Source organism: Neoarius graeffei, chromosome 9 (assembly GCF_027579695.1).
Source record: "Neoarius graeffei isolate fNeoGra1 chromosome 9, fNeoGra1.pri, whole genome shotgun sequence".
Lineage (NCBI taxonomy): Eukaryota > Metazoa > Chordata > Actinopteri > Siluriformes > Ariidae > Neoarius > Neoarius graeffei.
In genome coordinates, this window is record NC_083577.1 from 68,041,011 (window position 1) to 68,063,612 (window position 22,602).

The 22,602-nt window shown below is 40.9% G+C and overlaps 1 protein-coding gene across 1 annotated transcript in view; it reads right to left on the reverse strand.

The window, feature by feature from the left end:
- Window positions 1-19,906, reverse strand: part of actr3 (actin related protein 3) — a 39,246-nt gene extending 19,340 nt beyond the window's left edge. Inside the window, exons 1-4 of the mRNA XM_060930143.1 lie at window positions 19,728-19,906; window positions 8,584-8,639; window positions 4,459-4,583; window positions 4,242-4,352 (exon numbers count right to left, since the gene is read on the reverse strand). Coding sequence (XP_060786126.1) covers window positions 4,242-4,352; window positions 4,459-4,583; window positions 8,584-8,639; window positions 19,728-19,771 — 336 coding nt within the window. The 5' untranslated portion in view covers window positions 19,772-19,906. The remainder of the gene's footprint in view (window positions 1-4,241; window positions 4,353-4,458; window positions 4,584-8,583; window positions 8,640-19,727) is intronic.
- Between the last annotated feature and the right edge of the window lie 2,696 nt (window positions 19,907-22,602).

Sequence of the window (22,602 nt, forward strand, 5' to 3'; positions counted from 1 at the left end):
TTGTACTGCTTTGTTTTCTCAAGCAAAGAATCATCATGCCTTTGCACTTTGTCCTTGCTCGTGTCGGAAGTTTCTTGTGCTTTTCTTTTGACCGACCCGGTCTTCAGCCGCCAATCCGTTATCTTTGACAGTTTGATGGCAAGTCTAATTTGGTTATTCATAGTTTCTCCGTATTCCACATTCCCTCCGCATTCAGAAGTGACCTTGATACAAAAGTCTAACCGAAACTGCCATCAGCAGTGTCGCAAAACCATTGGCTTGCTTAAAAGAGAACTGAAGGCAAATTTATCATCAAAATTCTCAAATAACAATAACAAAGAATTTTGATAACAAATTTTTTATTATCAAAATTCTATTTCTCTCATTTTATTAAATATCGGAATGCATTTTTGATTGCCATTTTGTCACTGCTATAGCAAGTTGAGTGTTTGAAATACGCTACGTAATACATCAGTCCATATGTCAAAGCGATGGCCGTAAATGAGATTTGCTGAGACCTGTGCAAGACTTTGTAGGACGGAAGTAAAACGTACAGCGGAAGTCAAAGTGACCGCCATCTGCCAATGTTGTCAAAAGACGCGCGTGCACTCTTTCAAATGCTGACGTAATCAAGCTGGAAGTTTTGTTTGTTTTGATAGCAATCAGGAAAGTCTGAAAAAAGTAGGCAGTAATAGTCATTTAAACTCATTTTTGTGCAATATTTCGTTTGGAAAATAGCTTTTAGAATGGCAGCAGTGACACCTGGGTGACACTTGACGTTTCGAAGTCTCGCGCAAGTCTTGTGAAGATCGCACGGATAAGCAACGCCTGCCGTCGACCAAACGAACTAAATTTAACACGGCTAATATTTAATTACAATTAGTTGCCAATACGAGCCACGATATAAGGTTACGAAAACCGAAACCGTAATTGAAAATAACATTAAGAAATAAAGCAAGTTTAAAAAATTCCTTCCGTTCCCTTTTAACGTCAGACAAATTCAAATAAGCTACTATTTGAAATTACATCGGACTTTATTCAATATAGAAAAACAACTCATCTGTGCTACTCAGAACTTTAGAGTCACATAGGTGATTTGAGAGACACTGACGAAACGTGATATTTTAAGACATGAACTCGCAGACAGACTGCACTTTGGGAAACCGTGCTGTATACTATCAAGTCAAGCAGTGCCAAGTGCGTTAAAAGGAAATTGAGTATTCAGCGGTCTCAAAAGTAGCCGGTCACCGGCGGCAAATCGCCAGCTATGGCTTGTTATGCCGCCGGCTATTGTCAGTCGAGTCACAAAATTTAATATTAAATATTTCTGACAGCAAAAAAAGTTGTGAACGTAAATTACATCCACTATGTCATGTATGTCCGTTGCCGCGTCAACTGTGTTTACATCCTCGACATGAGTGCAGCCATTACTGCTGCCTGTGTTGCCAGATTGCGCGGTTTCCCGCCCAATTTGGGCGGTTTTAAGTGCATTTTGGCAGGTTTTGAACATATTTTGGGCTGTAAAACGTCAGTAGTATCTGGCAACATATTTTTTACTTAATACAAGAAATGAATGGATGCCAACGTTTTTGCCAAAATGGTATTTTATTTTCCACTGTTGAGGCAGCTTCAGCATCATACTGTGAGATTCTGTTCAAATTGTTTTTTTTCTTCTATGAAGCCTGAGCCATTTATTTTATTAGTTTATAATTGTTTAATTTAGTCTTCAGGAGAGACTGCCTGCACACAGTACTAGTATTAATAGTTTTTTTTTCTTACATGAAAGCTGAGGCATTTATATTATATTTTAAGGGAACTTCATGTTGTGCTGTGAGGTTCTCTGCACTTTAACTTTTGAAGCAACAGGTGCATTTGGATAAGTAAAGCCCATTTTTCTGCATTTTTGTAGTCCTGGTAATCTTTTATATTGGTAAAGTTGTTTATAGGACCATTTCTCAGTGTCTTTTTTTTTTAAATCAATAGTTTTTCAGTAATAACTTAATATTTAACATATCACTCAATTTTAAACAACCCCGCGCCTCCCCCATGGCTTGCCCCCATAGTCTCCAAAATTTCTGTGGGAAACACTGGCGTGCGTAACAACGCTAATCAAGCTTAAGCTAGACGACCCGCCTCAAATACCCGTCCCAGGTAAATGTTATCCCAATTTTAGATGGCCTGTTCCAAACCATCCCGCCCCATGAAAAATTCGTACTTGCATCCATCCATCCATCTATCTATCTATCCCTGCACGCTTTGCGTGCATTATGTCTGCCGCTGGCAGACATTTTACCATTTTGCACCCTGCTGTAAATTATTTGTACCCTGCTATTCTCCCAAACTTTGAAGCGCCTGAGTATTAGCATCATTCGAGATTTAACTGTTTCTTATATCTGAAGATCTCTTGTAACTAAAAGTAACAACTGCTCAAAGATTACGACTCGAGTGTAAAACATTCATAAAATGCTGTCTTTGGGCTATCCAAGCACATTAACAGTCAGTCAGATGGTACCTCTGACTTCTTCCAGAAAAGCTAAAACAAACATACGGTGAAGGTTTCTGTGAGATATCAATGATTATATTTAACAAGGAGCATCAAAGTATCTGCACGTCATTACTACAGAAACAATATATTTGAACAAGCCCATTAACAGAAGCCTTGTCCATCTTCTTCGTCCCCTAGCCAGCAAGGTGTGTCTAGGGCATTTAAACAGTGGAGCCCATCCCTCTCCAAGCTTGATCAATGGACACTTTAGAGTCACCAGTGAACCTAACTGCATGTCTTTGGACTGTGGGAGAAACCAGAGCACCTGGAGGAAACCCACGCAGACATGGACAGAACATGCAAACTCCACACAGACAGGCGGCCGTCAGTCAGTGGGCTTGAACCCAGAGCTTTCTTGCTGTGAGGCGACAGTGCTAACCACTACACCACCATGCCGCCCCCAGGCCATCCTTAAAAAAAAAAAAAAATCCGTTTCCTGTCCACCGGGTGGGCAAAAAAAAATTTCAGTCGGGAGGGAGGGATTTATTTATTTTTTTATTATATATGGATGGATAAGAAATCGCAATGCTGTGTTTGCTTTTTCTTTCAGTACTTTTTTTTTAATTAGAAAAGCAGACATTTAATAAAATACGACAGTTAAATCAACTGAAACTTGTACAAAAACTAAGTTAGCATTTTAAATGCTGACTGCAACATTTGCAAAACTTTTACAAAGGTACTTAAAATGTCCGACACACGGACTTTTTGTAGTTCTAAATCGAGCGTTAGGCCTAGTTCGGATGAAATTACACTATTAAAATGATCACTGAATGATTTGTTTTTCTGAATCTTTACTATTTTCGTGTTCGCCAGAATACCATTTTGCGATTTCACACTTCAGCAAATGTTTGAAAACTCCAGATCTCCTTCCTTCATGGTGGCTGCCATTTTTTTTGTGCCGCACGGCGCATGCGCAGAGCTGATTCGACAGGGCTTTCCACAAGCGCCAGCTGCCGGCCACACAATTAAGTCCAGCTGGCTACTTTAATGACTATTTTTGTAGCCCACAGGCTCTAAATATTAATTTTCGATTTTAATAAAATTAACGTTTATCTAACAGACTGACAATAATGTTAAACTGAACCGTTGATCAAGGGAGAGTAACTCATCCGCGCCCCGACATGCAGTGTGCGCGCGCACTCGGCGCATGCTCAGTTGCGTGAATGTGCCATGCACCGAAAATAAGAGATTTACAAGCCAGGAACGCCTCATGATGCAATACGCAAGAAAAGAAAGAAGATTTACTGCCATTTTATTTTGTATTTGAGTAAAGTGAATAAATAAATGGTCTGTGGAAAATACATTTAACCCTGGGAACTGCGTGCACAGGAGTTTATTTTGTGTTTACCCCCCCGGCTACTTATTTGTCATGGCTGGCTAGTATGAGCCTTAGTGGAAAGCCCTGGGAACGCGTAAATGTCAAGTTCGATTTTATATTTACGAACCCGAAAAAAAGATGTCGAAAAACCGGCGTTAAAAAAAAAAAAAAATTTTCACCCGCACAAACGGCACTCACCCCGCCGGTGGACCGGAAACAGAACATTTTTTAATAATGGCCCCATGAAGTCTACATGAACATCTAAAATGGTAAAAAGTATCATTTCTATAAGTAGAAGTGGTGAGGTAAAGGCATATTGTTTTAAAAAGAGAACTAGAACTTTGTTCTGCAGGAGATAATAAATTTTCCCCCCTCATGCTGCAGTGGTGCATTACTAACCAGCAGGAAGTAGTGGTCCTCAGGCTCCGCCCTCAGATACTTAAATATGACCTGCTCCATGAACCTCTCCATGAGATCCCAATCCTCCACGATACCGTGTCTGATGGGCCACTACATGCAAAGACACAACGTTTCATTCACAACGAACACCTGATACCAGATCAGCGCCACGGTGTAGCACAGAAACGTGGATTTGTGTAGAATTACAGGTAATCACCTTGGTTGCGTAAGTGGGCTTGTCGATAGCCTCGTCTCCAATGAAGAAGTCGAGGTCATCCACGCCTTTCATCATCCTTCTCTGGGCCTGGTCTCCCACCTTCGCGGATTCTTTGATGGCAATGCCTGAGCAACAGCAGAGGATTATGGGATATAATGAAACCGGCTGAAAGCTGCAGATAACATTATTGAGAATAAAACTACCAAATCAAAACCAAGTCATACAACATTCATCGAGTCAGCAGAGAGACAGCTTTTGCTTCAAGCTCAACCTGTGTATGAGCATACAGCATTCTAATTATTTAGTAATACAATGTGTTATAAGGATATGATGCCAGCAAATTCTCCTGTAAGCAGTACATGACTTGACGCATCTGGGAAAAGGAAACGTTTCTTCATCAAACACGCCAGGATTTGTCTGTCCACTATTTTGATATGCCAAACCAACAGTTCATTTCTGTTTTCATTTCCACAATTAACATTTCATGGTCACAAAAATCACATACCAGTAAGAACTTTAATTCTAAAGTGTCCAGAAAAAGTGTATATTTCGTATACATCGTTTAATAGGATGGTTTGGAAAGTTAAAGCATACAACTGCACAAGTACCCATTCTGGACTTCTTACATCCCCATATGTTCAATGTTATCTTACCTTTCACAGTTACATAGACAGCAGTGTTTTACTGGGAAATACGCAGATTTTATTTTTTTCACGGTGCGGTTTCCATCAAATCCCGCGCTGATTGGCTGGCGAGCGGGTCCGTATCCTACAGTACGGACCCCAGTTACGGATCGCTGGCAACTCACTCGTTCACAAACATAGTAGCATTTTTTTGTCAACATTTATATTTTTTTTAAAATAAGATTTATTTATAAGATTATCAAGAAACTTATAAATTTGTGTCAGCATTTCTCAGGAAAATCGCATTAATTTTACAGCATGGATAGCGATAACAGTCTTCACAGCGAAAGCGAGTTTTACTACCCTGAGGAAGAAGAAATAAAACATTTCAGGAGAAAGCTAAAACCTGTAACTGTTGCCAACGCCAAGCAAAAACATGGCTGAATCCTGAATGACTCCTATTTGTATAAATAGGGGACTACATGGGTGGCAAAATGTAGTTTCTTTCCTGCCATGGAAGTGCACTTGTATACCGAGGAGGAAGCAATTTGCATTACAGCCGTGAATGAGGATTCAAAATGGCGGCTCGGCTCAGTTTTCCCTTTCGGGCGCTCTCGTTCTCTGTTAGAATTTGGTAAAGAAAAAAATAAAAACACGTTACTTACCAGTTTAAGGTCGGTTCGTATGGTGAAATACCGTGACCTCGGCCTTGAATACTGACCTCGACCCAGAGGGCCTCCATCAGTACTTCCCAAGACCTCGGTCACGATATTTCACAATATGGACCTCCCAGCTGATAAATAACATATGCATGTTTCATATGAGCTACATCTGGGTCATGGAGAACCAAAACAAGTGTCTAAATGTCACTCATGAGGAAAAAAGTCGATGAATTGTGATAAATTTGGTTACTTTTGGTTTGTGAATGTGTCTATATAATAAAATGGGGGGGGGGGGGGGGGAACCACACATTGGCTTGAAGATACGAAGTTTATCTTGTGTTGAAAAACCTAGATTTTTCATACAAAATGCATTGTGGATCTGACCAAAGTATTTAAATAATATTGGCTGGCTTTTTTTTGTGGTATATCAGATATATTCCATTCAGCTAGCATGATATTAAACTTATGCTAGCTGAATAGAATATATCCGATATACCACAAAAAAGCCAGCCAATATTATAATACATGCATGTTCCTTTCGAGCGTACAACGCGTCTCTCTTTCAAAATTCTCTCAAAATCTTCCGTATTTAAATAAAGCAAACTTGGCAGCCATATTTGTTTACAAATGGTCCCAGTCACTTGCTAGCGTGGAAGATTTAGGTCTCCGACACGTGACATCATGTTGGCTTGACAACCATGCAACATCGTAAACCATATTCAACGCTTGTTCTCCGTTGGGTAGAGTGACGTAATACACGTAAGATAAGCGATATGCTAACTATATTGCATGCTATCAAACCAAATGAATGAAACTCGCTAGAAGGGAAGAGAGTACGTGTTTTTATTCCATTGAAAAAGTGTCCTGGAGGTATAATAACTCCTGATATTTCACTCCGATGACGTCACTCTCAGTGTTTTCCTGCTGACGAGATACATGTTCTCAAAATGGCGAAAATTAAAATTCTTTTGATTATCTTGCATTTTTTTCCCCTTTGGTGGATGTGTCCATATAATATAAAGGACATGACGGTGTGAAGATATGAAAGGTTATCTTTTCACTCATTTGCTCTGCTTAATTGTAATACACATGTTCACCACTCCAAGATAAACTCCATATATCTCTACTATTATTAATTGTAGAGCTTTTCCAAAATGCTATAAATCCATTTTGATTGTTTTCAGAAAAATGACATTTACCCAGACCCATAAATTTTGCAAATATTTAATTTATCCTGTTATAATAGATAGTTGGTTCAGTCTGAACATTTTCAACAATAATTGACAAATCTAACAACGTTATTATAAATCCAAAGGGGTGTGTGTGTATATTTTTTTATATTATATTTTAATATATATATATATATATATATATATATATATATATATATATATATATATATATATATATATATATATATATATATATATCCCCCCAAAGCTATAAATCCATTCATTTTTTTCTATCTTTAAAATAAAACATGCTGTAGGTATATAATGTCAGGAACTTATACAATTTATAATAAAATCAAATATATTATATAAACACTTAAATAACATTCATTCATGAATAACCTTACGTTTTAAGACTGTCCACCACAGAAAACAACTTCAATTCTTCAGAACCATCAAAAAGTATTCACAACCACCATTTGCAAAAAAAAGTTATTTGTGCTCAAGAAGCTACACAAGGGCGGCACGGTGGTGTAATGGTTAGTGCTGTGGCCTCACAGCAAGGAGGTCCGGGTTCGAGCCCCGTGGCCGGCGAGGGCCTTTCTGTGCGGAGTTTGCATGTTCTCCCCGTGTCCGCGTGGGTTTCCTCCGGGTGCTCCGGTTTCCCCCACAGTCCAAAGACATGCAGGTTAGGTTAACTGGTGACTCTAAATTGACCGTAGGTGTGAATGTGTGAATGGTTGTCTGTGTCTATGTGTCAGCCCTGTGATGACCTGGCGACTTGTCCAGGGTGTACCCCGCCTTTCGCCCGTAGTCAGCTGGGATAGGCTCCAGCTTGCCTGCGACCCTGTAGAACAGGATAAAGCGGCTAGAGATAATGAGATGAGATGAGAAGCTACACAAGCAAACAAAACTCCTCGCTTCAAAGCGCCACCATGTGGGATAGTGTAGAACGCTGACCGAACTCTGATTGGTCTAGAGGAAATGTCACACTCAGCCAAAAGCCAGCTGTAGCACCTATCACGTTTTGGAGAGAAACTACAATTTGCAGCACATATAAACAAAGAAATATAGCGATTTGGCATGAAACATTAAATGGAGCAGTGAATAGGCTCAGTACACAGCAGAATAGCGCGACGAACTCGTTTTTTTAAATTTGGCGTTTATCACGTTTTGGAAAAGAGCTCTTCAATTATTTAACTTAAAACTTGAAATTATTGCGCTTTGAAGAAATATCCAACTAGACGTTACACAATGTTTTACTGTTAACCCAATAAAAACTGAAATACTAGTTACAGGAGGTTGAGGACAACACAACCGTTTATTGGACAAGGCAGTTTATCATTTGTATGAGATTTTAATTCCGGTTGTGATCCTCATTAAGAACAGCTCCAAGTTGTGTTTAAATCACCTGAACGATAGCAAACTAATTTCGTTTGGTTAATGGGTTCTACTCTAGATTTCCTGAAGTGATAAATTTGCCTGTTGTAGATGGTTCAAAATGTGGCTGCAGGGATCTTAACTAATGAAAGAGCTAATTTTATGTCCATCCTTCAAGAAAACACACTGGCTACCTGAGGCATCCATGATAACTTCTAAACATTTCAAGCTAAATCTTTAAAAAAACATTTTACGGTCATTAAGTGCAAGCGATACAGTTGTACTCACATGATGGTACGATGAACTGAGGTTCTGTGTTTCCTGCATATCCCAGTTTAGTATATCTGAAACACAGAGAGCGAGAACAAAAGCCTTTGAGTTGCAAAGCTTTCCCAACAGTCCACCACCACACATGCCCACACACTTAAAGGGGAACTAAAGGCAAATTTATCAAAATTTTATTTCTCATTTTATAAAATGTAGGAACGCATTTCTGACAGCTATTTTGTCACTGCTATAGCAAGTTATGAGTGTTTGAAATACGCTATGTAATATATCAGTCCATATGTCAAAGCAACGGCTGTAAACAAGATCCGCTGAGACCTGTGCGAGACATCGTAGGACGGAAGTAAAACGTACAGCGGAAATCAAAAGTGACCGACATCTGCCAACGTTGCCAAAAGATGCGCACGCCCCCTTTCGAATGCTGACGTAATCAAGCCGGAAGTTTTCCATGTCCGAAATCGCTCCCTACTCACTATATAGTGGAGACGCCTTTTTGTGCTGTCCAAAACCTTAGTGAGGATTATGTAGGAAATGCGCTCAGTATATGGATTTATCACAAAAATACATGCATGTATTTATTATTTTGAAAACCCACCAGCCACCTGATCTGGCACATTTTAATTGTGCGACAGTAATGATGTAAATACCTAGCCTGGCTAACGCGACTTCAAAGCTCTGCGAGCATTTGGTCTGGCCAAGCTATTAAGCCCAACCGTTTCCCAGAGCCCGTGGTTGACCTGCCTCCCTGAAATGCCTCAGTTTGCTACTGGTCGAAGCCAGAAAAGGCTGTGACGAAGCTTAAACCAATCACATCACTCTTTCCTCTGACGTATGCGACGCAGCTAGATTAAACTCTTACCGAAGCCGGTCGGGAGCAAGGCGAAAACATCCTTCCTTTCAATAAATACCTCCAGGGCTGCTCTTTGCTCCGTTTTCAATGAGAACTTCCCGTTCAATACAGCATCTACCGCTGTGTTAAAGGCTTGCCGCTGCTCCATGTTCGTGATGTGAATGAAGCGCTTCCGGCATAGATTCTGTAAACAATCTATGGCTTCCGGTCGCAGTTCTACTACGTCACTGCCTTGAACACGCCTCTACCCAGGGCCGTTGGAGATGCTCAAAGTTGATCGGTTCTCGATTTTTCGGGAGCTTGGAAATGCTGTAGATAGCCTGCCTGGCCAGACTAAGCTCGGAACAGGCCCTTGTGTTGCGTCACGCTTAGGATGGGCGGGCCCAGGCTAGTAAATACCAGCGCGACGGACTCGTCCTTATCCTGTCACCTTTCCAACTCTTCTCTACTCCACTGTGGTCGGAAGTCGTATGGAATAATCTCATCACTGATGAAGCTGGCAAATCTCGAAATGAAACTAAAATGGAATGATATGGCGATCTGGGCACTGTGTAGTTTTCAAAACGGTGGCGCTGACACTTCATGTTTGAAGTCTCGCAGAAGTCTCGTAAAGATTGCACGGATAAACAACGCCTGCTGTGGACTGAACGAACTACATTCGACATGGCTAAAAACCGAAACGCGTAATATAATACACCAATATGAGTCACTATATAAGGTTAATAAAACCGAAAACATAATTGAATAACACGTTAATTAAGAAATAAAGCAAGTTTAAAAAGGACTTCAGTTCCCCTTTAACAGCCACAAAATAAAGGCTGTGAAATGGATAATTGGACTTAAGCAATGCCATTCTGAATGCCCATTATAAGCAGCATAAATTAAAATCTCATTTATTAAAATTATATTCCGCAACTCTTTGTCTGCACTTTTGAAACTACTCTGCTTGATAGATTGCTGAGATCCACAGCGCTCATGCTTGCAGCTTTACACCCAGCTGACAACACAAGCCTCTAATTTCTCAACGCTACAACTTTACGCAACTACAATCTGCAGCGCTCTGCTCTCATTATGCTGTCTGATATACAGCAACAGCCTGTAGTTGTTCTGTCATTGCAGAGTTCGACAAAAACAATGTGCTCTCTTTCAAAAAAAATTAATTAATTAATAAATCCCACTGAGATGCTTATCAGTGTCAGATCACACAGGCTCGAGAGCATCCAGCGCTAAAAATACCATAATCATGAGGCACGAAGACATGTATACAATACACAACACTATACAGCCTAGGTTTCCTAAGAAACTGTCAGCAAAATATCAATGCTGCATTTATTAAAAAAAAAAAATTATATTTATACTTAAGTCAACAAAATTAAATTTATAAGTTATGAGCAAAAATTAAAATAATTATTAAAATTGTCCTGAAAACTTTTAAAGATTCAATATAACATTTTATCTATTCAGCTGCTTCCAGTTGGAGTTTGTAATTGTTATAAACTACCCACAATATCTCAGAAAGGTCGGACATAATTTCGCACTATATCACTAGTATATCATCATCAGTGCTCAACCATTACCATCATCAGCATGCACTTTTCCCCATAAGGCCAAGAAAAAAATAATTGTTTGTTTCCTATTACATCTTGAAGAAAAAAAAAAAAAAAAATGGGGTAGGTAGGTAGGTAGGTCTTTTTATTTTTTTATTTTTTAATCACACAAAAATACCGGGTAGGTAGTTTTTTTTTTTTAATAAATTTTAGGTGTGGGACAAACAGTGGCACATAGTGGGGAAGTGTCATTCTGTGACTCAACCATCCAGAACCAGGCCTAAGAAAACCAGTGAAGCTTGTGGAATACAGGATTCGGAGCCCATGGATAAAATATGGAGTGCTCGGACGCTTAAAGGAACTATAAACATAACTACAAATGTTGAACCTTAACTTTATTAGGAACACTATGTTGTGAACTTGTATGTTTAATATGAATGCAAAGAACATCGTGATATCAATACCGCCGTTAGCCTGGGCGCTGTGTGTATACTGTTTGCATGACTCGTCCAGCGGAGGATGATAATGCTCGTAGAGTTCTTTTACAGTTGAAAACTTATAAAATGAACTTATTGTCTTACAATCTTCCGTGTGGTCGCAACCGATCACGGTAATCGAGAACACTTCGTTGGCCGCCATGAGGCCTAGCGCTGCGTACAACACAAGCCGGAGTTTCCCGGAAAGAGGTCAAGACGTCAGATTGAGGCCGTGAGAAATCAATGAGTGTTTCTTGTCCGATATATGCGTTTTAGAATTAGTCACTTGTCAGATCGACAATATTATGCAAATCGTAATGCAGATTTTTTTTTTTTCAAAATTTATTGTTGGTCGGCGAAAATACATTTTTTTTAAACATCTAACAAAAAAGTCTAGGGTCGTGGCATTTTTTCAACGGTCAGTCGGGTAACCGGAAACAATTATTTTTTCTTGGCCTAAAGCATGCCGCACTGCCAGATTTTCGTGTGAAGCTGTGAACATGCAGGACTGCATCTTAACTAATAGAGATCAGTTTAAAGTTAGGGCCTCCGCATGCTCTTGCGACAAGGCTTTCGCAGATAGCTTTTCGCAGGCAGTTGTAATTTATCGTTGAGCGGGGAGTAATAGGCGTGCGCGATGTTATTCACAGCCACAACGCAAGGGGGCGCGAAGTCGCTAGGAGTAGTTGGTGGGTGTGGTTAGTGGAGTGTTTATCCTCCGGTTACTTATAATGACTAGAACTGGAGTCGTATAGATGTACGTACTTCCTCAATCAACCGCTCTTCATGCTGCTCCATCTTCGCTCGTGTTTTTAAAAATGGCGGTCGTGAAAACAAACCAAACCGGGAAAGTAGGGAAGCGGAAGTGCGTGTACAGCGGATGTAGAGTGGACCAATCAGAGCCCTCTTGTCTGTGACGCCGTCTGCGAGGCTTCTGCGGTGGTCATGATTTTTGGGAGGTGCGCACAGAGCGTCTGCGAAGGTGGGGGGGCTACGCAGACGCTATCTGCGACGCCATCTGCGAGGACTGGGTTGTCAGCATAAATTGGCCTTTAGACGGCCTTTCAATTTCTTTTAAAAAAAAAAAAAAGTGAACTTTAGTTCCCTCTGAAATTTGGTCATTGTGATGTTTACTTCTGTAATATCTCCCAAAAAATAAATAAAGCCCCACCCCAACCGAATCATTCTGTGGATGGACGTTATTTAATTTGAGGGGATTACTTCCCAAGCAAATAATGTACAAAAAAAAACAAAAACGCTCACTTCACACAGACAGAGGAAGTCCGTACACACAGGTTTACCACCTTCTTCTTTTGGGTTTTACAGCAGCTGGCATCTACAGTGTTGCATTACTGCCATCTACAGGTTTACCTTGACCGTGCACTGATAGTTACATCATTGTCACTAAACGAACAGCTGAGCACACCGAGGTGCTCGCTGACTGCTGATATTTATTAGTTTGGTCCTGCGTTTCCTGTCCTTCCCAACATAGCGTCTTTTCTTCTCGCTTCCCGTTACTGTAATCGGCCTTTCACGTTTCATTCGCACACTCACATCCTCCATTTTTCTCTCCTGTTTTCAGTTTGTATCCCACAATGCCTTGCGTGAACGGGGAAAGCTCACTACGTTATGCATCACGCGGCATCTTGTATTGCATATAGTGGAGACTTTAGGGCCACATGGCCCTAAATTCACCAATTGTTCCATTTAAAAAAATAAAAAGAAACTTAAGAAACTAGTAAAATTGGAAGTCTCTGATTCAAATTCAGTAGCCTTCAGTCCACTAAACAAAAAATAACTGTCAGGGGAAAATTATTTTTATGACCCAAACTTGAAAAATCTGAAAGGCAGTATAGCTTTAATAAAGCATATTTTCACACCAGTCACCTCACCATAAAGTCACATCTACTTTGGTAAAAATATTTCCTGACCACAAGATGCTGAAGTCTAGGCTAGGTGTTAAAAGTTCAGTACAGCCCCATAGTTAGTGACCAATTCAAGCGAAGAAGCAATAAAGCCTGGTTTAAAAAGGGTTGAAATGGTGATCTGCAGCCTCACTAACTAAAGCAATAATTGGACAAGGCTGAACAAAATACTGTGATTTATTAGTGGCGAGCAAGCAATTACTGATTTACCGATGCCGAAGGCAGAGGCAAATAATTGCCTGCGAGACACTAACAGACCACGATACCTTGTGAAAAAATTATTGATCTCCTGTTCATTCATCTCATCATCTGTAGCCGCTTTATCCTGTTCTACAGGGTCGCAGGTAAGCTGGAGCCTATCCCAGCTGACTATGGGCGAAAGGCGGGGTACACCCTGGACAAGTCACCAGGTCATCACAGGGCTGACACATAGACACAGACAACCATTCACACTCACATTCACACCTACGGTCAATTTAGAGTCGCCAGTTAACCTAACCTACATGTCTTTGGACTGTGGGGGAAACCGGAGCACCCGGAGGAAACCCATGCGGACACGGGGAGAACATGCAAACTCCGCACAGAAAGGCCCTCGCCAGCCACGGGGCTTGAACCCGGACCTTCTTGCTGTGGGGCGACAGCGCTAACCACTACACCACCGTGCCGCCCCCTGTTCATTCAATTTTTTTAAAATACTGATTTAAAAAAAAGTTTGCGTGAGGAGTCAAGCAATAAAGAAATCAGATGCAATCACTTCCTTGCATCTCACAGAACTCAAAATACAAAAGTGTGACATAAGTGTGCATGAGTAGAACATTATTTGTAGACCGTTATTTGCGGTTCGCTCAGCCAATCTAAACAGCATAAAAATAATTTGAATGATAGTGTACGTAGTTTTTAAATGCCTTGAATTACAAAGCCACTAGATGACTTAGTTATGTTTATCATTAAAAAGAGGAGAAAGAAGAAGAAAAAAAAAAAAAAAAAAAAAGACATTTGCACATTTTAAAAATGAGTCCAACCACTGGCATGTGTAACACGTAGCTCGAGGCGCAACTTCGTTTGGGTAACAGAATGGTGTCAGGATCCTAAAACACCCGACCACACTGCAACACGCCACAATGACTGGGAAAAATAAATAAAAACCAGATACAAACGAGAAGTGCATTTTTCCTGCTATCAGACATTCAGAAGTACAGTACGCCCATAAAAAGTCGACAGGTTTCTCCGAAAAAAAAAAAAAGAGGAAAAAAAAAAGGACAAGGCTTTACCCTGGTTGTGTGCAAGTTATTAAAATAGATGCGTATTAAAACTTTAAAAAGGTATGGATCATAACTACACTAAAAGGCATAAAAGGCATGTCTTTTCAGGCTCATTTACTGCTGCTCAAGTTAGTATCACTCAGTGTATATATGATCAGAAAGAAAGAAGATAAATATGAATACTGTAGCTTTGCCTCTCAAAGCCTTTGGACAGGCGGTGTAAAGGGAAGTCGAGTCTGCCTCAGCATGATGTGGGTTTCATGACTCCATTACATTAGGGACTGGAGATATAAAAAGCAGTTTTGCAGACTAAACCCGAAAGAAGTGCAGGTCAGCAAGTGAGAAAGGATGTGAGGTTTTCACACATACGACGCACACACACACACACACACACCCGAAGCTATGAAATGAACCACTGGTGCGCTTTGCTTTGCTCGAAGCGAAGAGGGGGAGGAGGGAAAGGTATGCACCACAGAATGTTCAAGTCCTTACATGCTAACACTTAACCACTGATTTAAACAGACCAAGTACAAGTCCGGCACATACAGCAATATCTTATTATACAGCTATATTTTTAATCAAGGGATTATGCACCGCTGATATTAAACACAATAGAGGAAGTTTTATTCAAAGATTGAAATGTACACTGGAGCATGGGAACGATTGTGGCATGGGGGGGAATATTAGTAGTACGTTTATGCATGTACTCCTGCTTCTCAAACTTCTTGCTTTACATTTTGTCAGATAAGAACCACCTACTTTCACAGGAAGAGACGATCAAGACTGCACACTTTCTGTATTTCATATGAAAACATTTAAGTTCTCATCTCATTATCTGTAGCCGCTTTATCCTTCTACAGGGTCGCAGGCAAGCTGGAGCCTATCCCAGCTGATTACGGGCGAAAGGCGGGGTACACCCTGGACAAGTCGCCAGGTCATCACAGGGCTGACACACAGACAACCATTCACACTCACATTCACACCTACGGTCAATTTAGAGTCACCAGTTAACCTAACCTGCATGTCTTTGGACTGTGGGGGAAACCGGAGCACCCGGAGGAAACCCACGCGGACACGGGGAGAACATGCAAACTCCGCACAGAAAGGCCCTCGCCGGCCACGGGGCTCGAACCCGGACCTTCTTGCTGTGAGGCGACAGCGCTAACCACTACACCACCGTGCCGCCCCCATTTAAGTTCTTTGCTTTTTTTTTTTAAAAAACATATGACTTGAAATTTGTTTCAATCCAATTTTAAAATGCCTATGCCCCAGATCATGTTTAGATATGTACGGATCCAATACCTCATGTCTTCCATCATTATGGATTTCAACCCATTTGTCCAGTCCAATCCACTGATGGAGTTTATGTCTGATCGTCACAACACTGGGCACATACTCTCTTAAGATACAAGTTCCCATCCCTGGTCCTGGAGTACAATTCGGTAATTTTCCTGCTCCAGCACACCCATTTCAACTTGGGAAGGATCTGATTAATTGGTTCTGGTGAAGCGGGAACAGGGACACTGATGTGTAAGACGGGGGTACTCGAGAACCTGTATGCTGTCAGGCATCACGAATTGTGACCAAGACTCCGAGATAATCAGATAATTACTGGATGCTTAGGGACCTGATGTCATTTCAAAAGGAAATGAGTCAAATAAATAAATTATATATATGACAGCAGATAGAGGGCTTGTTTTGCATCCAAAAGCATCATGAAAATGTTAGACGTACAGAACTGTGCAAATGTCTTGGGCACTTGCAAAGAAGTGTGAAATAAATACTTTTTTTTCCCCCCCACGGTCCGGTTTCCATCAAATCCTGCGCTCTGATTGGCTGGCAAGCGGGTCCGTATCCTATGGTACAGACCCCAGTTACGGACCTCTGGCAACTCGCTCGTTCACAGCAAACATAGTAGCAATTTTTGTCAACATTTATTTTCACATTTCTCAAGAGAACAGCATTAATTTTACAGCATGGATAGTGATAACGACAGTGTTCACAGCGAAAGCGAGTTTTACTACCCTGAAGAAGAAGAAATAAAAGAAAACATTTCAGGAGAAAGTTAAAAACCTGTAACTGTTGCTAACGCCGAGCAAAAACATGCTGAATGGCTGAACATGGCTGAATCTTGAATGACTCAATTTTGTACAAATGAGGACTACATAGGCAGCAAAATGTAGTTTTTTTTTCCTGCCATGGAAGTGCACTTGTATACTGAGGAGAAAGCAATTTGCATTACAGCCGTGAATGAGGATTCAAAATGGCGGCTCGGCTTTCCCTTTCGGGCGCTCTCGTTTTCTGTTAGAATTTGGTAAAGAAAAAAATAAATATATTATTTACCAGCTTAAGCTCGGTCCGTATGGTGAAATACCGTGACCTCGGCCTTGAATACTGACCTCAGCCCAGAGGGCCTCGCTCAGTACTTTCAAGGCCTCGGTATTTCACAATACGGACCTCCCAGCTGGTAAACAACATTTATTAGGGATAAAATTAGCTCATATTTAAAATCTTTCATTTTATGTAAAGCTGCTTTGCGACAATATTATTAAAAGCACAACACAAATAAATAAACTTGAAATACTATACAATAAAAAAAATCTATAAACAAACAGAAAAACTAAAAGGCAATATTTGGTGTCATGACCCTTTGCTTCAAAAAAAAAAAAAAGTGTAGTCTCAGGCATAGTGAGTGCAATTGGATAAAGCCCGGCGCGCACACGGGCGACTTCTCGTCACAGGCATATTGTGATTTTTGGACGCAAGTTTCCCCTCTCTCGGATAGCTGTGTGCGCACGTTATCTGCGACCAGTGATTGATTTGAGGAGGAGGATGCAAGTCACATGACTACTTCACAGGTAGGGATTGGATTAGGCTTTGGAGGTGATCGCTTTGTTATCGCAAAGACACGCACACATGGCGATATCGCTGCAAGTCAGCGACTGGCGATTTTTTGACACAGAATATCAAGCATGTTTGATACCTGCAATCTATCACAGACAAAAAAAATAAAAATATCGCAGTTGAAAATATCTGCACACAATTTTTCGCTTGCATCAAAAAAGATGCACGACCAAGTGACAGGACGAGGAGTGGGGGAAAAAAAAAAAAAAAACACGCGCGCTGGGCTTAAGGAAATGAGCTGTAGGTTTTACTGAGCATCTTACAGAACCAGCCACAGTTCTTCTGGACACTGTCCCACTCACATCTTAAATTTTGCAGCAAAACCCAGTCGCCTTCATTATGTTTTGTCTGAAAAGTGTCTCTTACATTAATATAGAAAGAAACAACTTCACCACACACTTGTGAAATTCCTCTCTGCATTTAACCCATCTGAAGCAGTGAACACACGCGCGTACCCGGCGAGCAGTTGGGAGTTAGGTGCCTCGCTCAAGGCCGTCCCATATTAACCTAACCGCATGTCTGAACTGTGGGGGAAACCGGAGCACCCAGACACAGGGAGAACATGCAAACTCCACGCAGAAAGGCCCCCGCCAGCCACTGGGCTCGAACCCAGAACCTTCTTGCTGTGAGGCGACCGTGCTAACCACTTACTGCCCATATACTACTTTCTTTACTGAAATCCAAACATTTTTAATTTTGTGCTGGAAAACTAATGTTTGGAAAACTTAAGTGTGTTTGTACTGAATAGACAATGTAGAAATCAAAAGAAAAATCTACAACAAAGTTTGCACAGGGCGGCATGGTGGTGTAGTGGTTAGCGCTGTCGCTTCACAGCAAGAAGGTCCGGGTTCGAGCCCCGTGGCCGGCGAGGGCCTTTCTGTGCAGAGTTTGCATGTTCTCCCTGTGGGTTTCCTCCGGGTGCTCTGGTTTCCCCCACAGTCCAAAGACATGCAGGTTAGGTTAACTGGTGGCTCTAAATTGACCGTAGGTGTGAATGTGAGTGTGAATGGTTGTCTGTGTCTATGTGTCAGCCCTGTGATGACCTGGCGACTTGTCCAGGGTGTACCCCGCCTTTCGCCCGTAGTCAGCTGGGATAGGCTCCGGCTTGCCTGCAGGACAGGATAAAGCGGCTAGAGATAATGAGATGAGATTGCACAAAGAAACACTGGATGGCTAAGACTTTTTCATACTACCCTGTGTGTGCGCCCCCACATATACATTGAGATATTGTAGCTTTGTCATTTGTAGTGCTTTTACTGAAATTCTGTTTGATTTCCCTAATTGAGGGAAGAAAACACCTAATGTATAGCTCACACTTCCGGTCATCACTGTGCATTTAAAGACTGCTGTGCTTCAGTTAGAAAAACACACAAAAACTACCATAAAGCTGCTTTAAGGTGGATATAATGCTCCATTTGTTCTTCCTCTCAGGAAGTGAATCGCCTGATTCTGAGACCAGCTGCAGTCTCACACTGAACATCACAAGCTGACCAAAAAAAACACCAAGTGTCCAAGTCTATTTTAAATCAACGGTTCAAACAAAGAGGAATAATATATAAAAACAAGGAAAACATAAACGCTCACTAAATACACCATGAAATACATAACACGACCATATATGGACTCAAAGACGAGAAGCAGGAAGCGGCAAGCACTGTCAATAAAATTAGGAAGTTCCAACTGCGCATGCGCACAGCGATGATTAGCATGACTTTTGCAGAATTTAGCATTGATTTATGTTTTATTTCCCCCCTTTAACATGCTGGTAATAATCCGGTTTCCACGTGTGCATCCTGTAACTGCACGTACAATATTAAAATGTGTCCCATGAACGAGATAAATGTTTCCGAAACGGAGCTAGCAAGCTAATGAAGGCAAAATACAGCCTAGCTAGCTACCCAGTCAATCACATACTATAGTATAGTATAGCCTCCACCCATACTATGCTACACTGTGCTATGGCCCCTAGCAGTATTGTTTATAAATACCTCACTGTAAAATAAATCCTCAGAGAGTGAAATAACAGGAGGTGTAAGTACACAAGAATATTTTAAAACCGAGTTGTATTCGCTAAACAGAGAACTCGCTAACGCTACACACCCCAGAGCTGACAGGAATACTGCTGCTGCTGCTGCTGCTACAACCAGAGGATCTGATTTACAAAGGAATTAAAAATACTTTACCCTGTACCGCAGTCTACAACACACGCCGGTAATCTCCCAGCCATTCCTCCTTCTTCACGGCTGAAAATGCCTGACTAAACAACAGGAAAATGCCAGAAGTGTCGGATACAGGATGAATGTAAAGGCGGAACCCTTTTCACCCGCACTGAAGTTTACAGCCACTTCCGCACTCGCTGAGCGGCGCGCGACGGGGAGAAAATGGCCGCCGCCGGTCACACAAAGGGGAGGAGTTATTATTATTATTATTATTATTATTTATGAGGAAAGAAAATCCACTGTATAAGTTGGTTAAGAAAAAAATATATATTAGAAAATAAAAAGGAAAAGAACTGTGAGGTTAGCAGTCTGAGGCAAAACTTTATAGTTTACTCTCATTTTAGCTCAAAACATTATAGCTTTACTGTAGTAGTCTGGTTCTTGGTGGCATTATTGATACTACCAGGGTGCGATTTGTCAAAAAAACAGAAAGGGGGATGTTTTGTTTTGTTTTTTAATCATGAAACGTCACAAAATTAAGGTAACAATAGGCTAACAGCTCAATAACATCCGATGATAAGTAAGTAAGAGCCTTTATTGTCTCTTCAAGAGAGAAATTTGTCTTGGGCACAAAGTCTGGCAATTCACATCGACTTATACACACAATGGACAACACAAAATACATTTAACGTTTAACATCCACACAACAGCATTCATAATAAATATTACCACACACACACACAACCCCATCACCCCCCCTCCACCCTCCCTTTCTAAGAAAATTAAAAGACCAAGGAATAAAATTACACTTAACATAATACCACTGGTGGCAAAGCCTAAAAAACCTAACCTAACACCCCAACACCCCCACACTACCTACTATTGAGTAATTTAATAGACCAAGGAACCATTGACAATTTAAACCTATTTGTCCTGCAGTTTGGCAGCCTATATCAAACACTAAATGAAAACGAACACTAAACCAGAGATAGTAAATTCATCTTCCTATCTCTCTGACTAAATACACGAACACTAACACAACAAAGTTCGCATTGCTTGTCGCGTTGCTGTGATGTTTCTCTCCCTCCGGATTAAATGGACAGTGACTCGAAAATCACTAAAATACATGAATACTAAATGAACAGTTTGCTCGGATGGCGCAGTTCACATTGTGCGCAGCTTTCCGATTTAAACTGTTTTTTTTCTCATCCTTATACTTCCTGTTTCATGGACTGTAATGGATTTGCTTATTTAGTAATTTTAATACAGAATTTACTTTGAAATTATCTTCCTATCTCTCTGACTAAATACACGAACACTAACACACAACAAAGTTCGCATTGCTTGTCGCGTTGCTGTGATGTTTCTCTCCCTCCGGATTAAATGGACAGTGACTCGAAAATCACTAAAATACATGAATACTAAATGAACAGTTTGCTCTGATGGCGCAGTTCACATTGTGCGCAGCTTTCCGATTTAAACTGTTTTTTTTTCTCATCCTTATACTTCCTGTTTCATGGACTGTAACGGATTTGCTTATTTAGTAATTTTAATACAGAATTTACTTTGAAATTATAATCAGACACTCCAACGTACCCCCTAAAAAAAAAATCGGCCGTGAAAAAGGCGGCATCCGCCAAAAGGCGTGCTGTTTGCATCCCTGCATAGAACGCAAAGATATTGTTATTATCTACAATGTATCAATTTGCTGGGGACGTTCGTGAACATCAAAGCTGCCACTCCGGGTCATTTTGAAAGTGAGTGCAATGTAGACCATAGAAAACTGTGTCACAACATGCCTGTCATGTCAACTTTTTTTTTTTTGGTTTGTTTGTTTTATTGACGGGGTTGTCCCCGAGGATTTTTTTTCAGCAGAGATAAAAACCAGAGGGGGGGATGATCCCCACCATCCCCCCCAGCAAATCGCACCCAGGATACTACTATAATCACATCACACATCACATTATCCCTAGCCGCTTTATCCTTCTACAGGGTCGCAGGCAAGCTGGAGCCTATCCCAGCTGACTACAGGCGAAAGGCAGGGTACACCCTGGACAAGTCACCAGGTCATCACAGGGCTGACACATAGACACAGACAACCATTCACACTCACATTCACACCTACGGTCAATTTAGTCACCAGTTAACCTAACCTGCATGTCTTTGGACTGTGGGGGAAACCGGAGCACCCGGAGGAAACCCACGCGGACACGGGGAGAACATGCAAACTCCGCACAGAAAGGCCCTCGCTAGCCACGGGGCTCGAACCCGGACCTCCTTGCTGTGAGGCGACAGCGCTAACCACTACACCACCGTGCCGCCCCCAAATTTTTTTCTGTAACATTTAATTTTGTGTTGAAAACTAATAGATAGATAGACTTTACTGATCCCAAGCTGTGAAATTGTTTTGTTACAGCAGCAAGTTATCAGACATGAGCAAAGAAAAAGACACACTGTACAACATAAATAGAGTTTAGAAAAAAAAAGATCCCAAGAACAAGCCGACTAGACTGAGACTTAGACCCAGACAACCTTTATTGTCATTCAGTATACAAGTGTACACAGAACAAAATTTAGTTGTATAGTATAGTATAAAGTGACCTGTGGAATTAGGAAATGTTCAAGTTATAAATAGAGAGAAGTTTGGATTTGGAGTTCAGCAGTCTGGTGACCTGGGGCAAAAAGCTGTTACAGAACCTGGTGGTCCTGCCAGGCCCTGTAGACAATCTACAGATAAAAATGATTAAAAATATATACATGTGCTTTGTACATGTGAATGTGCATTGATAGTGCTAAAAAACAAGAATTGTGAGAAATGAAGATAAAAACTGTGCAAAAGTGTCAGTATTGAATAGATAGATAGATAGATAGATAGATAGATAGATAGATAGATAGATAG